General features: G+C 42.6%; 1 protein-coding gene across 1 annotated transcript in view; it reads left to right on the forward strand.

Moving 5' to 3' along the window:
• The first annotated feature begins 14,782 nt into the window (after nt 1-14,782).
• The window catches only part of HS6ST2 (heparan sulfate 6-O-sulfotransferase 2), a 303,663-nt gene continuing 302,950 nt past the window's right edge, over nt 14,783-15,495 (forward strand). Inside the window, exon 1 of the mRNA XM_045852310.1 lies at nt 14,783-15,207. Within this exon, the coding sequence (XP_045708266.1) occupies nt 14,783-15,207 (425 nt within the window). The remainder of the gene's footprint in view (nt 15,208-15,495) is intronic.

Raw genomic sequence — 15,495 nt, forward strand, 5'->3', positions numbered from 1 at the left:
ATCAGCGAACCTTAAGATAGGGAGATTATCCAGGTAGGCTTGACCTAAACAAATTAGTTCTTTTAAAACAGCATGTTCTCTGTCTGCCTGCAGAAGAGGTAATTAGAGAGTTCAAGCACAAGGGAGGTTAACATGACACAAGTTTTCTGTTGCTGGCTTTAACATAGAGGAGGCCTTGTAACAAGAAATGTGAGTGGCCTGTAGTTGCTAAGAATGATCCCTGGTTGACAGCCAGCAAGAAAATGGGAACCTCAGTCAGAAAATTACAAGGAAATTATTTCTTTCTATAACCAGTGAGCTTGGAAGGAGACGTAAGCTCTAGATGAGAGTCCAGCCCCTGCTGACACTTTGATTTCAGCCTTGTAAGGCCAGGAGAAGAGAATCCAGTCACACTGGGCCTGGAGTTTTTGATCTACAGAAACTTGGAGATGATAGATTTGTGTTTTAAGCTGTGGAGTTTGCTGAAATTTGTTACACAGCAACATAAGACTAACATGCTGTAGGATTCCACTTATATAAAGCACAAAAGCAGGTAAAACTAATTTATGCTGATGCAAGTCAGAATAGTGGCCACTGTTGGGGCCACTATTGGTTGGAAATGGGCAGAAAAGAGGCTTTTGGAGTAATGCTAATATTTCTTGAAGTGAGTGCTGGTTGCACGTGTGCTCAGTTTGAAAATTCATCAAACTGTACATTTATCTCATGTTCATATGCATATTATGCTTCAATAAAATATTAATGTACACATACAAAACATGCATTTCTTTTTTCCATCCCCCACGAAACAACACCATGCGTTTTTGTATGTGCATTTGTAAGCACACTTGCTTACAAAACACCTCCAATCTACAAAACAAACAAAAAAGTGATTATCCCAAAGGAAAGAAATGGAATTTTATGGGGGTCAAGAGAATTTTTGTTTTCTATGATATTGACATCTTATAAGAAGTTTCAGTCATGAATTAATTGGGTAATAAAAACATGAAGGTAGAAGAAATAGTAAACCATATGTATATATCCAATGACTTATCTGAGAAGAGTAATTCTTGGCTAAAGTAGATGCAGATGTTCGCCTAAGATTTAAAGGACTCTAAGAAGTCCTGGCTGGTGTAGCTCAGTGATTGATCATGGGCCTGTGAAACAAAGGGTCACTGGTTCAATTCCCAGTCAGGGCACATGCCTGGGTTGTGGGCCAGGTCCCCAGTAGGGGGAGTGCAAAAGGCAACAACACATTGATGTTTCTCTCCCTTTCTTTCTCCCTCCCTTCCCCCTCTCTAAAAATAAATAAATATTTTTAAAGGACTCTAAGAAGCTGTCTCTCTTGTCCTATCCAATAACAAGAGCTGCCATTCATTGGATGCCTGTTCTCTGCCATGTCCCATAAAAGGTGTGTTAAATACATTATCTCTCATTTTTCTTGCATACCTTAAGAGTTAGCTGATTATTATCATTTCCATTATACAGAGGAAGAAACTCAGGCTCCGGAAGGATAAGTATTTGCCTAAGACCACACAGGTATTAAGGAGAAGGACTGAGATCCACAGCCTGGTCTGACTCCAGAGAGTGTTCTTTCCACTAAAGTTGTTTCATCCTCCAATGGTCTGATTGATTATTAGGCTGGTATAAGTCACAATCTTCTTTTCTTATTTATTTATTTACATTTTTGGTGGCTTTTCCCCCTTCCTCTTGCATGTTTTAAAAATATTTTATTTACTTATTTTTAGAGAGAGGGGAAGGAAGGGAGAAAGAGAGGGAGAGAAACACTGATGTGTGAGAGACATATCAATCAGCTGCCTCATGTACACCCCCAACTGGAGACCTGGCCTGCAACCCAGGCATATGCCCTGACTGGGAATCAAACTAGTGACCTTTCCTTTCACAGGCTAGCACTCAATCCACTGAGCCACACCAGCCAGGGCTCTTGCATGTTTCTTTCAATTTTAATTTTTTTTTTCAATTTCAGTTGACAGTTAATATTATACTAGTATCAGGTGTACAACATAATAGACATTTATATAACTTATGAAACGATTCACTCAACAAGTGTGGTACCCATCTGGCACCATATATTGTTATTACAATATTGTCTTATGATTCATTCATTCATTTTAAACTGCACTTTAAAGAAGGGACTCCTCTGAGTCCCTAACATCTTGTCAGAAGTAACACCTGAGGTGTTACTCAGGTTTCTGTTTACTGCTTTGAGCATTGTAACACACCTCCAGGAGTCAATGGGAAGTCTGGAAGAGCAAGGTTGATATACAAAGGAAGATGCTGTGTCCTAGGCAGGGTTGAATGGGACACATCTCAAAGTCCCCCAGAAGTGGCTGTCTGCTTAGGGTGACTCAGTATCCTCCTGGGATCTCGGCTCAGACTAATTTCAAGCTGTAGGTTTTATGATATGGATTCCACCTTGCTCTCAATATGATCCCCCTATATAGAATATTATTAATAACCTTGGTAAAAGCACTGTAATCATGGAAAGTGGAATCCAATCCCTGCCCAGGAAATTCCAATCCTCAAGACATAAGGGCCAAGCCATACATTGAACTGCAAAAGACTTTCAATGGAGGAAGCTGACTCGAGCCTGGACTTGTACTGGCGAGTGAGCCTGACACTTGACCTACAGCAGGCTCTGCAAAGGAACGCAGGTTGTTACGGAGATAAAAGAGCAGCCTGCAGCAATAACCAAGAGCCTTTGCAGCACACTTCTGAGATAGGAAGGGCAGAAAAAGGATCTGCTCAGAGTATTTTATTTCTTCAGCTTTGGGGGAGTTTTTATGTTCTTTTACATGAAAAATGGTCTGTAAAAACTATTCTCCTGAGGACTCTTGCTTTGTCATTTCAGATTAGTTTTGGGAGTATTGGGGAGGGCACAATTCAACCCGAATCTCTTACTCACAGTCTTAAGAGCATAAAGGAGGCTTGAGAATAAAATAACATCTTTTAACAAATATTTATTTATTTATTTAAGAGAGAAGGGAAGGGAGGAAGAAAGGGAGAGAAACATTGATGGGAGAGAGAAACATAGATCATCAGTTGGCTGCCTCTGGTATGCACCCCAAACCGCAGCCTAGGCATGTGCTCTGAGAGGGAATCCAACTAGCGACCCCTTGCCTTGTGGGATGACACCTAACCAACTGAGTCACATGGGCCAGGGCTAAAATAATGTCTTTATAGTGAATTTTCTATATTGTTCTATGCCTCCCTCATTTGACAAAATCTGGCTGTATCAGGTAGTCATTTTTTGATGAAGTTAGTGTTGAATAAAAGATTTACTACTTAGCCTTGGCTGGTGTGGCTCAGTGGATTGAGCACTGGCCTGTGAACCAAAGGGTCACAGGTTCAATTCCCAGCCAGGGCACATGCCTGGGTTGTAGGCCAGGTCCCCAGCTGGAGGTACATGAAATGCAACCACACATTGATGTTTTTTCCCCTCTTTCTCTCTCCCTTCCCCTCTGTCTAAAAATAAATAAATAAAATCTTAAAAACAAAAAAACACCTTGTTTAAAAAAATTTACTACTCAGCCATTGAAAAATGAAATATTGCCACTTAGGAAAGCATGGATAGACCATGAGAGTATTATGCTATGTGAAATAAGTCAGTCAGAGAAAGACAAATACCATATAATCTCACTCATGTGGAATAAAAAATAAAAACAAACCAAGCAAACAAAGAAAAATAAAACAAAAGCAAACTCATAGTTACAGACCACAGATTGGTGGTTACCAGAGGGGAAAGGGAGTGTAGAGAGGGTAAAATGGGTAAAGGGGGTTAAAACTATGGTGACTGATGGAAACTAGAGTTTTGTTGATGAACATGCTCTAGTGTAGACAGATATCGAATTATAATGTTTTCCACCTGAAACTTATATAACTTTATAAACCAATGTTGCATCAATTAATTTAAAAAAAAATGTTAGTTGATATACAACATAAAATGTCTCTGTTGATGATGTCATGGTATGAGCATCTAATGTGGATGGTAATCCCCTCCCATATTTCCAGATTGTAACCATCAAAGAAAATTGTCTCTCTTGCATTCTGGACTTGTATCATGCTGGCAAATTAATGTTGCCATTGTTAGTTTGCTGTTGCCACAGCATCTTGGCTAGCATAAGATTTGTCCTTGATAAGAGGGCCAAAACCTGTTCATTTGATAATTCATTATTTGTATTTCTTCCAGAAGACTCTGCAACAATGTCAGTTTCTGCTTTGACTTGTTATCAAACTCCTGGTAAGATCTGGAACTATGGAAACATTTAGGGTGAAATGCAGAGTGCCTTTTACTTAACTTCAACGGTGTCCTACTCTCTCTTAGCTCTATGAAAAGCAGCTTGCTTATTGACTTGGTCTAAAAAATCAACTATTTGTTCTCCAAAGGGGTTTTGGATATTGACACAGACTGTACTGTGCTTGTGAGACCACACACTGCTCTCTTGATGAAAGACCCCAAAATGTTATGTTCTTGGCACTGTGGATTAAAGGTGGGATTTGTATTTTGGGAAAGCTAGCACACTTTTTTATGCAACCTCATTGACAAGCACAAGGAAAGGTGATAAAAACAGTTTCTGTCAGCAAAAGTTCCTCTTTATAGGACCAAGACAAAAAAGAAGGGGAAGTTTATTGATTGGCTTTTCCAGACCCCTTCAATGTTTGCTAGGACACCTCTGACCATTCCAGCTCACTGTGGAGGGTTCCTCTGAGATATCACTGCATTAAAGCCAATGCAATAGATTAGTCAGGCATTCATTATCTTCATGTCCGTGCATGTTAACTGTATTTCCTTATATGAATGCTAAGTTCTCTGAGAACATGGTCCAGTCTCTGGTGAAGATATTGGGGTAGGATGTGGTTAGTGGAAAGAAAATATTTTTAGTTATAATTCCTCAAGTTAGGGGGAAAATAACATCTCTTGAGCATCTACTCACTGCTACATCCTTTGTGAGGTCCTCTGGGCATTACCTCGTGTTGGCATGTGTACCTGGACAGATTAAGGGAGTGGTCAACAGTGGCAACTTCATGCAAGCTGTGTGCCCTTGGCCAAATTCCTTCAGGCCCCAGAGACTATATTTCCTCACATATAAGGTGAGGACAATAACAGCTGTTTTGCTAAGTTGTCAAGGTCCAGTCAGTGTTTGTGAAAGTATTTGGTAAACTGAAAAGCCCTAAACCAAATATTATCGTTATTGGGCACTATGGGGAATTTCTTTAAATGAAGAAGCTAAGGTCCTAGCCTTCTAGGTTATTGCTTAGTAAACTGGACAAGGTTGCTCATGACAATTCCAAAAAATAACAGTATCAGACTAGTGTGAGTGACATCCCAAGGCTATGTATATATTGAATTGCCCCATCAGCAGTGTCTGGATCTCTACTTCTCTCTTTGCTAAAGTTCTGGCTCTGGGACCCTGCCCTCTATTTCCTTCAGTGCCCTCAGAGCATGTGCATGAGCTCACACATGTGCACATGTACACACACACATACACCTGATGATTCCTCTTTGACCGACTCTCTTGCCTAGGATTGATGCCTATCTCAGTCTCTTGATAATGCTATTTTGGGGCAGGATGACTCATACTCTCCAGGTCATGCCAAGACATCCTTGAGCTGGATGAGAATCATTGGAGCAACAGAGTTATTATAGGCTGTCTAATTAGACACAATTTGGGTCCCAGTCCCAGTTCCACTATTTCCTAGCTGTGTGGCTATAACTCTGAATGCCACTTTATTCATCTGTAAAATAAGTACAAAAGTTAACTAACTCATGGGGTTGCTGAGAATGTTAATTGAAAGAAGGTGTGTAAAGTGTCTGGTAAAAAAACAAACACATAATAAATTTTCAGTACAGGAGTTATTATTGGCATAGTTTGCTAAGCATTCTTGGATTAGCTTACAGGAGACATCACCAAGTCCAGCCATCTCTTACCACTGTGCAGAGCACTGTAACTGGCATCATCGACATGTTGTCCTCATCTTAACCATGCCCAGTCACATTTCTAACCTTTCATTCAGCCCTACCAACTTGCATTTTTGTCTCCTCATTAGGGATTTTAATATTGTCTTCTGCTTCAGGTAAATCTTCCACAAGATGATACCCACTAAAGCAAGTTTTTTTCAGCAAAGATGAAAGTTCAAAGTGTCTTTTATTAAAAATTTTATTGAACTTATTGGGGTGCCATTGGTTAACATAATTACATAGGTTTCGGGTATATAATTCTATAACACATCATCTATATATTGTATTGTGTGTTCACCACCCTAAGTCAAATCTCCTTCCATCATCATTTACCTCCTCTTTATCCTCTTCTGCCTCCCCTACCCCCTTTTCCCTCTGGCAATCACCATACTGTTGTCTGTGTTTATGAGTTTTTTCTTTGCTTAATCTTTTCATCTTTTTTACCCAGCCCCTTTTTTACCTCAACCCCCTTCCCCTCTGACAGCTGTCAGTCTATTCCATGTATCCATGCGTCTGTTTCTATTTTGTTCATCAGTTTATTTTGTTCATTAGATTCCACATATGGGTGAGATCATATGGTATTTGTCTTTCTCCAACTGGCTTATTTCACTTAGCATAATACTCTCCAGTTCCATCCATGTTGTCATAATAGTTAAGATTTTCTTCTTTTTAATGGCCAAGTAATATTCCATTGTGTAAATATACCACTGCTATTTTATCCATTCATCCACTGGTGGGCACTTGGGCTGCTTCAAAATCTTAGCAATTGTAAATAATGTTACAATGAACATAGGGGTACATATACAAATATTCTTTTGGATTAGTATTTTGGGTTTCTTTGTATATATTCTCAGAAGTGGAATCAGTGGGTCAAAAGGCAGTTCCATATTTAATTATTTGAGGTACTGCTTTCCACAGTGGCTGCACCATTCTGCATTCCCATTACCAAGTTTGTTCCCCGCCAGCAGTGCTCTAATGTAGCTTTTCTGCATCCTAATGGCATTTAGTGAAGTGTGGACCTTCAAAATATGTACATAAAAAGTAGGTGTGTCTCTAGGTTTTGCTGTAAAGCCCAGTTAAAGGCTTTATTCACTACTAGTCTTTCTCTTATTAAAAATTAATTTTCATTTAGTTTGACATGTAAGATTTCTCTCATATATTTGTTGCCCTGGTTGGTGTGGCTCAGTTGGTTGGAGTACCATCATGTAACTGAAAGGTTGCTGGTTTGATTTCTGGTTAGGGTACATACCTAGGTTGTGGGTTCAATTCCTAGTTTGGGTGCATACAGGTGCCAGCCAATCAATGCTTCTCTCTCACAAAGATGTTTGCCTCTATTTTTCTTCCTCTCTCTCTAAAAACAATGAAAAATGTTCTCAGGTGAGGATAAAAAATTGAAAAATAATTTAGTTTTTTCCTGAACTATTCTTTTTTTATTCTTATTTAATTAATTAATTTATTTATTTTTGCTGTGTATTTCTTTTTTTAATATATTTTATTGATTATGCTATTACAGTTGTCCCATTTCCCCCCTTTTCTCCCCTCCACCCTGTACCCCCTCTTCCACCCACATTCCCCCCCTTTAGTTCATGTCCATGTGTCATACTTATGAGTTCTTTAGCTTCTATTTTTCCCATACTATTCTTGCCCTCCCCCTATTTATTTTCAACCTGCATTCTATGCTACTTATTCTCTATACCTTTTCCCTCTCTTTCCTCCTCCCACCCCCCTGTTGCTAACCCTCCATGTGACCTCCATTTCTGTGGTTCTGTTCCTGTTCTAGTTGTTTGCTTAGTTTGTTTTTGGTTTTGCTTTAGGTGTGGTTGTTAATAATTGTGAGTTTGCTGTCCTTTTACTATACATGTTTTTTTCTTTATCTTCTTTTCTTAGATAAGTCCCTTTAGCATTTCATAAAATAAGGGCTTGGTGATGATGAACTCCTTTAACTTGACCTTATCTGAGAAGCACTTTATCTGCCCTTCCATTCTAAATGAGAGCTTTGCTGGATAGAGCAATCTGGGATGTAGGTCCTTGTCTTTCAGGACTTGGAATATTTCTTTCCAGCCCCTTCTTGCCTGTAAGGTCTCTTTGGAGAAATCAACTGACAGTCTGATGGGAACTCCTTTGTAGGTTACTGTCCCCTTATCTCTTGCTGCTTCTAGGATTCTCTCCTTCGTTTTTACCTTGGCTAATGTAATTATGATGTGCCTTGGTGTGTTTCTTCTTGGGTCCAACTTCTTTGGGGCTCTCTGAGCTTCCTGGATTTCTTGGAAGACTATTTCCTTTGCCAGATTGGGGAAGTTCTCCTTTATTATTTGTTCAAATACGTGCTCAATTTGTTGCTTTTCCCTTTCCCCTTCTGGTACCCCTATAATTCGGATGTTGGAACATTTAAAGGTGTCCTGGATGTTCTTAAGCTTCTCCTCGTTTTTTTGAATTCTTATTTCATCATGCTTTCCTGCTTGGTTGATTCTGTCTTCCTTCTGGTCCACTGTATTGTTTTGAGACCCAGTTTCCTTCCCTTCACTATTGGCTCTCCTCCGTGTATCTTCCTGCATCTCTTTTATGGTAACCTGCATCTTTCCATCTAATTTGTGCCCAAAATCAACCAATTCTGTGAGCTTTCTGATCACCAGTGTTTTGAACTGTGCATCTGATAGATTGGCTGTTTCTTGGTTGTTCAAAAGGATGAGTCCTGGGGGACTGATCTGTTCTGTCAGAAACATGTCTCTCCCCGTCTCTCCTTTTTTTTTCCGGTCTGGTCACTCTTGTTAAGGTGAGGGGCGGAGCCTTAGGTGTTCAACGGGGCTGGGCACCCCAGTCGCTAGATTGTGACATTATATGTGGGGGCGGGGGCGGGAGCGGGGACGGGAGGGAACAATGGCGGTAGTTCCATTCTCCTGGAATCTCAGTCCCTTCTCTGGGATCCTGGGCTGCAAGCTCTGCCCTGGTCCACAATTGCCGCCTCACTGGGTCCCCCAGCCGCAGCTTGCACACTCAGGGATCACCGCTGAGTTCTTGCGCCCCGGATGGCTGTCGCGCAGATTTTGCACCAAGTTTTCCCTGACCTCCACACGCCACCAACCTGTGCCCGCCTGGCTCGTCCTCTCCTACCAGTCTGGATGTATGGGTCTACTTCAACTTCTTGGCTGTCCGACTTCCATTCAGATAAATCCTCTATCAGTTCTGGGTGTTATTCTATCTGTAAATTATTGTTGTTCTAATCTTGGTTGTGTGAGGAGGTATGGTGCATCCACCTATTCCTCTATCTTGCCAGAAGTCCAATTTTTATTCTTATTTTAAAAGATTTTATTTACTTATTGTAAGAAAGAGGAGAAGGGAGGGAGAAAGAGAGGGAGGGAAACACTGATGTGTGGTTGCCTCTCAGTTCACAGTCCAGTGCTCAGTCTACTGAGCCACACCAGCCAGGGCTTCTTGTTATTATTATCATTGTTAAACCTACCCAGGGCTTTTGTGTCAGTTACAGGTCAGTTCTCAACTCTTTCCCCCAATCTTTCAGTTTTGAATTTCACCCAAGTCAGTCAGTAGAAGCCCAGAAGACTTCTTTTCAAGTTTCCATCTTACTCATGTGATCTAAGAAAGTTTGCTTCTCAGTAAGTCCTGCTTTCCTGAGTCAGCTACTAGCTAGCTGGAGGGTCATCTTTGATACTGCATTTTTTGCCGACATTTTTGACACAAAGGCAAAAGAGAGTGGTGTCCTTCCCCAGCTGTTCTCATTAGCTAGCATAGCTTATATCACAGAAAGCTCCTGCTGGAATAGGCCTTCAGGGTAATCTAATGCAGCCTCTCAGTTTACCAAGGTCAGCAAGTAAGTCCCAGCTATGTCAAGCAATTGGCCCAGAGTCACACAGTGTGCTAGAGGCAAAACTGAGACTTCAGACATTGTTTTCATGGCATCCTTCTTGGTGCTTCTCTACTCTGACACTGTGAGCTAGTGCTGCTGGCCCAGGGCTCAGCTCTAGCTCATGCAAAACTACTGTTTTTCAACCTCACTGCTGTAGTTTGACCAGTTGATCAACTATTTATTTTTGAAGTGGATGCAGCTGAAAATTAGTGACCATAGTTTAGAGTGGGGTTAGCCTTGTAAATTCTCTACTTATAACTCTTTTGTACTCTCTACCTCAGCTTCCCAAATATCCTCTCCGTTACGCTGTTATACACATTTCATAGCATTTCGTTTCAGCAATCCTTCATCAGGAGTAAGCATTGCCCTCTTCCCCCTCGCTTGCAGATGTCTCACTTCTCAGTGTAATTGAATGGATCAGAGGGTATCCTTCCCCATGGGACACCAAACAGAAGAGCACTGGGGAAGTCTGAAGGGGGTGAGGAAAGAGAGCAGATAAAGGAATGAGATGAGGCCAAAGCCACCCTAGGTCACAATTAGGCTCATGGCCAACCACCTGTCATTAAATATACCAAAGAGCTCAAACCAAGGGTGCTGAGAGTCAAAAAGGAAGAGAAATGAAGATACAGAAGGTCTACTTTCCCAGGAACTAGATTAAGTGCTCTCAATAGATTATTTTAGTTAACTCACATTACAATCCAATAAGGTAGCTATCCTTAGCCCCATTTTTGAGTATGAGAAAAATGAGGCATTAAGAGAGCTCAGAGACCTATGACTAAATCTTGGGGTGATGAGCTTTCCAAACCTATGCTACTTCTTTTTTAAAAAAGCTCATTTGAGATTGGACTCCTCTTTACTATACTACTAACCAGCTTTTTGAAGGTATCTGGTCAGGTTATTTTATAAGAGCAGAGACTGAGGCACAAAGAAGTGATGTGACTGTGACAGGAGCCAAGTCTGTCCTACTGCGCATGGTCCCTAGGCCTTGGGTTATCATAGCTGTAAAAACCCTATATGAGTTGACTCTTCCATTTACTGTCAGAGAGAAGTGAACAGTTTCACTGTTAGTGAAATGGTTGGAATCCTACATCAAGAGAAGGGCAGTCATTGGTCTGCATGTTCAGGGACTTCCATGAACCCCATTCCAGGTATCATCTTGCTTTTGCAGCAGACATTCATTTAGCATACACATTACCCTGGTATTATCCTCTTCTTTTAATATTTGAATCTTGTGTTTTATAAAGGTAAACAAAGAAAACTCAGTGTTTTGTGGGTTAGGAGGGATAGGTGACTGTTGAGATTGATAGATGTAAGACACTCAAACCATTTGTAATTTTAAAGCATGGATTGCAGAACAATGCTTTCATCTCTAGCTGGTGTGGTTCAGTGCATTGAGTGCTTGCCTGTGAACTATAGGGTCACTGGTTCGATTCCTTGTTAGGGTACACGCCTGGGTTGTGAGTGAGATGCAACCACACACCACACATTGGTGTTTCTCTCCTTCTCTTTCTCCTTCCCTTCCCCTCTTTCTAAAAATAAATAAATAAAGTCTTTAAACAATATTTTTTTAAAAAAGAATAGTGCCTTCATTAAGTACTGCTGCTCATTCAGTTTGGAGAGACTCATATAAAGACAGAAATAATTTGACTCAATACTTTGCATACTTTCAATTTTTGTGACAAAAATTGTCTATTACTGAGCACATGAACATTTTTGTAAAAAAGATTAGTGACAGCTGGAAAGTCAGGATTGAGCATAATGCTCAGGAAGGCAGGGGGGACATATTTTATTAGTGTTTTATGCTAAACTTTAAAGAATGCCAGCACTTTATTTGACATTAAGTTTTCACTGTCTGTTCCAATTTGAACAGGGGACCCTGCTGACAACCCTGTTACAAAGGTTCAGAATTAAGTTCAGTTGCTGATTGCCTGGTGGGACCCAACAAAATGTCACAGAAATCATCAAGGACCAAGTCTATGCTTTCCCCTGAGATGAGGCACTGAGCGTTTGGCCCTTGAGGAAGACAACAATGCATGTGAACTGGAATGTTAGATTAGGAAAGTGTTCGAATCACAGTATCAATTTTGTCTTCTTACAAATAGGGAAGCTGAGCTCAAGAGTGAGCAAGTGGCTTCTTCACAGTCATACAGGGTCTCATTAGTGGCAGAGTCAAGACAAGAATCCAGGTCTCTGGATTCACAGGCTTGTGCTGTCTCAAATACCTCCTGCTGTCCTCTCAGATTACAGCAACCAAATAAATGCCTGGAAGTACACTGCTTAGTATGTAATCAAGCTGACCTTTACCATCATTCCCTAAATCCTCAACTTTTTGTGGAAACCATGGAAGGATGGTTTTGTAAAACTATTGAAAAGCATACCACACTGTGGAGACAAACAGAATTCCTGCTCAGACTGCAGAGGTCTCTTCACTTTCCAAGTTCTCAATCCCAAACACATACACATGGAGAAAGCCTGGTGGGTCTAAGAAATAAGATGTTAAACCAAAGTCCTGACAATTCAGGCAATTCTCTTCCTCTTTTGCATCTCACCCCAATCTCCAAAACAAAGCTGATTTCTGAGTATCAGGATCTGTGTTCTTAAATTCCTGAAAGGAACCAGGTTCTGGAAGGTGGGGTCAGCCCAGGATTGCAAGTGTTGGCACTTCCTGCTGAGGCACAAGCTGGCCTAAGGAGAACACTGCTCTTGGGAGACACATAGGAAGAATTCCCTCTTCTTAGCAGGAAGCCTATTCACCCTGGGAAGGATCCTTTGAAACTCGTGGGACCCCTGTTGACCCCAAAAACAATTCTCTTCCACTTTTAGGAGCCCTGATATATGAAATCTACAATGAGAAAAGCATTTCTTTGTTTTTCCTAGAGCATGGAGGAAAGGCTTGTAAATGCAAATACTCTCCAGTGAGCTACTGTAGGTACCCACACTAGAAAATTAGTTACATATTAGATCTCAGAAACTGGACTTCACAGCCCCATCCTCTTCCTTCTTTTCCTGTGCAACTAACAACATGACTGCTCTGTTCTCTGAGGATTGGACTGTAAAGGTGTATGCATGTGCATGCACAAGCATGTGTGCATATGCTCCTTTTTACCACCTAAATGAGTAATTCCTTATTTTTCCCAATATTGGCTACTACTCCCTCACCCTCACCTCCACCAAAGGCACTTTCCCATGTTCCAATCCCATGAACCTCTCTTAAAGTAGAATCTCCAGGGTTAATTGCTGGGGACATGAACGCATGACCTACCTGTTTCAGAAGTGTTTTCCTAAAGACTCCTAATTCCATTATAATGGTGTAATGGCAGAGGGGTTCCCATATGACACCATGATGAGAGCCACCTACTGGATGGACGAAAGAGATTGACTGTGTGGTTGATGGAGGAGAAGATAGGGACAGCTGGCAAGCTGAACTCCTGGACCACCCCCATGGCTTCAGCCTTCAGAGGGAGTAGGCATGTTCCACAAGCCTGGGGGGTCAGGGGAGCTCTAGAGGGAAGCTAAGGTGCTGCACCTGGTTCCTTAGTGTAAGTTCATCAGTCAGAGTGTTCCTCTGGAGCCCAGGGATAGGTGGGATTCCTGAAATGCAGGATTCCCAAGCTTCATGCCTACAAGGTGGACAAAGGGACGTTCACTGTCCCCAGTAGGTTTGGTGACACATGAAAGGACTGAGGAAGTCTGAGGGGAGCTAAGAGCAGGGAGCACAGCTATGAAATCACCCAAGAAGGGCCCCTTACTTAATTGACCTATGACTCTGTTGGCACATTTGAGCTTGGAGCATCAAGTAAACACAGCTTTACATTTGGAATTGCCTAAAGATAACTGTCACAGTGATCCAGATGATCAAAAGGAAGGATTCATCCTATTTTACAGAAAAGGAAACTGAGGCTCAGGAAGGGCAAGTGATTATCCCAGGGCTGCTCAGCCAGGAAGTGACAGCTTCACAGGACACCTAGACCAGTGCTTGCTACGTCATTGCACAGAAAGAACAGGAAGGATGGAGCAGGGCTCAGCGAGAGGCCAAATGTTCTCAAAGAGATATAGGGAGATCCTGTCTCTGGAGAAACTTGCTCCCACCCCAGGACTCAGATAACTGCCCCCCACCTCCAGTCCCAACAGCATTGTTCTGAAATACTGCTGCCACCCCGTGCTACTTCTGCAGCAGTGGAATTGACACAGAGTATTCATTCACAGAAACACCAATTCCTTATATACAGCAAGGTCCACCGGGTCAATCATATGGGAACAGTCTGAGCCCTGAGTTCCTGATGATCTTGTCCTGGAGACATCCCCTTCTTTCCTTGCCAATCCTTACTAACATTCCTTGTCTTTCAGGCAAAAAGACAAGGGAGGCTGAGGGTGCACTTGTTTATTAGATGGACGGGTGGATGGTTTCTGGTATCTTGGATTCAAATCCTGGGGCTCTGCTGTGTGACTTTGGGCACATTTCTTTCTCTCTCTAGGTTTTAGTTTCCTCATTTTTCACATCACATTTGATTAGATGCCCCCACTCTGATACAGTATTTACTCATGTATCTTTCCTTCAGTAAACCTTATATAAATGAAAACTTCCTGTAGGCACAGTGCTTGAAGCCAGGGATTCAGCAAAAAGAATGGTGAGTGTCTGCTCCAAAAAAAAATCACACTTCCATTCTGTAACGTTTTTTGTTCATGCTTTCCTTCATGCTGTCTTACCTTTTCAGAAAATGCTCCCACTTCCGTTGGAGAATGGAAACTGGCAAAGGGGGAGAAAAAGGTCCAATTTGTGCCTTTGCTATTTTAGGGGAGGTTGAAATTACGAGCCAAAGTGGAGTGATGCGCTCACTGGAGTGACCAGAGAAAACCCAGGTCCTCTGCTTGTGAAGTGAGTAGAGCTTTTAGGCGTGAGGCAGTATTACATAAATTCAAGCTCGCTCCTGATCCTTAGTACCCTGAGTTGCCTGAAGGGGGGAATGGCACTGTCTGAGTGTGCAGCCCGGATGCTTAGGCGGACACTGCAATCGGAGCAAGGAGAGCCCGCCCGCACCACCTGTCCCCGCCGACATTCCAGAGTAGAGACTGAATTGGCAGAGAGCCGGCCCGGATCAGTCGCCGCCTCAGTCCGTGCTGGCCCTCCTAGGGGTGTGTCTCACGGATTCAACTCCCAGCTGCTACACGAGTCCCTAAAGGCGTCTTCCTCCCTGGCGGGAGACGCACGCACCCTACTCTTCACGCTGCTGCCCCGAGGCCGCCGCAGGCGGATGCACGACCTCAGGAGACGCTGGGACCTGGGCTCCCTCTGCCGGGCCCTGCTCACTCGGGGCCTGGCAGCCCTGGGCCACTCGCTGAAGCACGTGCTCGGTGCGATCTTCTCCAAGATTTTCGGCCCGCTAGCCAGGTACGTTTTAAGCGAAAACAGGATTCGCACTTCCTGGCCTCTGTGAGAGGGAGCCGTGCGAGGAGGGAAGGCAGGCATGAGGGGAAGGGAAGGGTGCAAAGTTCCAGCTGGCTCGGGGCAACGGGGCTTGGGCGCTCTACGGGGACGCAGCGTGCTTTTGACCACGCTGTGGCTCCCTCCCCGAGGTTCCTCTGCGGGCACTGGCAGCGCAGCGTCTCTGCTAGCTAGTCAAGCTGCCGGCTGACTCCTTCCCCAAGGGGAACTCAGCACACCCTACTCCGATCTCAC

The sequence above is a fragment of the Phyllostomus hastatus genome, unplaced genomic scaffold (assembly GCF_019186645.2).
Source record: "Phyllostomus hastatus isolate PE091 unplaced genomic scaffold, TTU_PhHast_1.1 phas_contig_90, whole genome shotgun sequence".
Taxonomy (NCBI): Eukaryota; Metazoa; Chordata; class Mammalia; order Chiroptera; family Phyllostomidae; genus Phyllostomus; species Phyllostomus hastatus.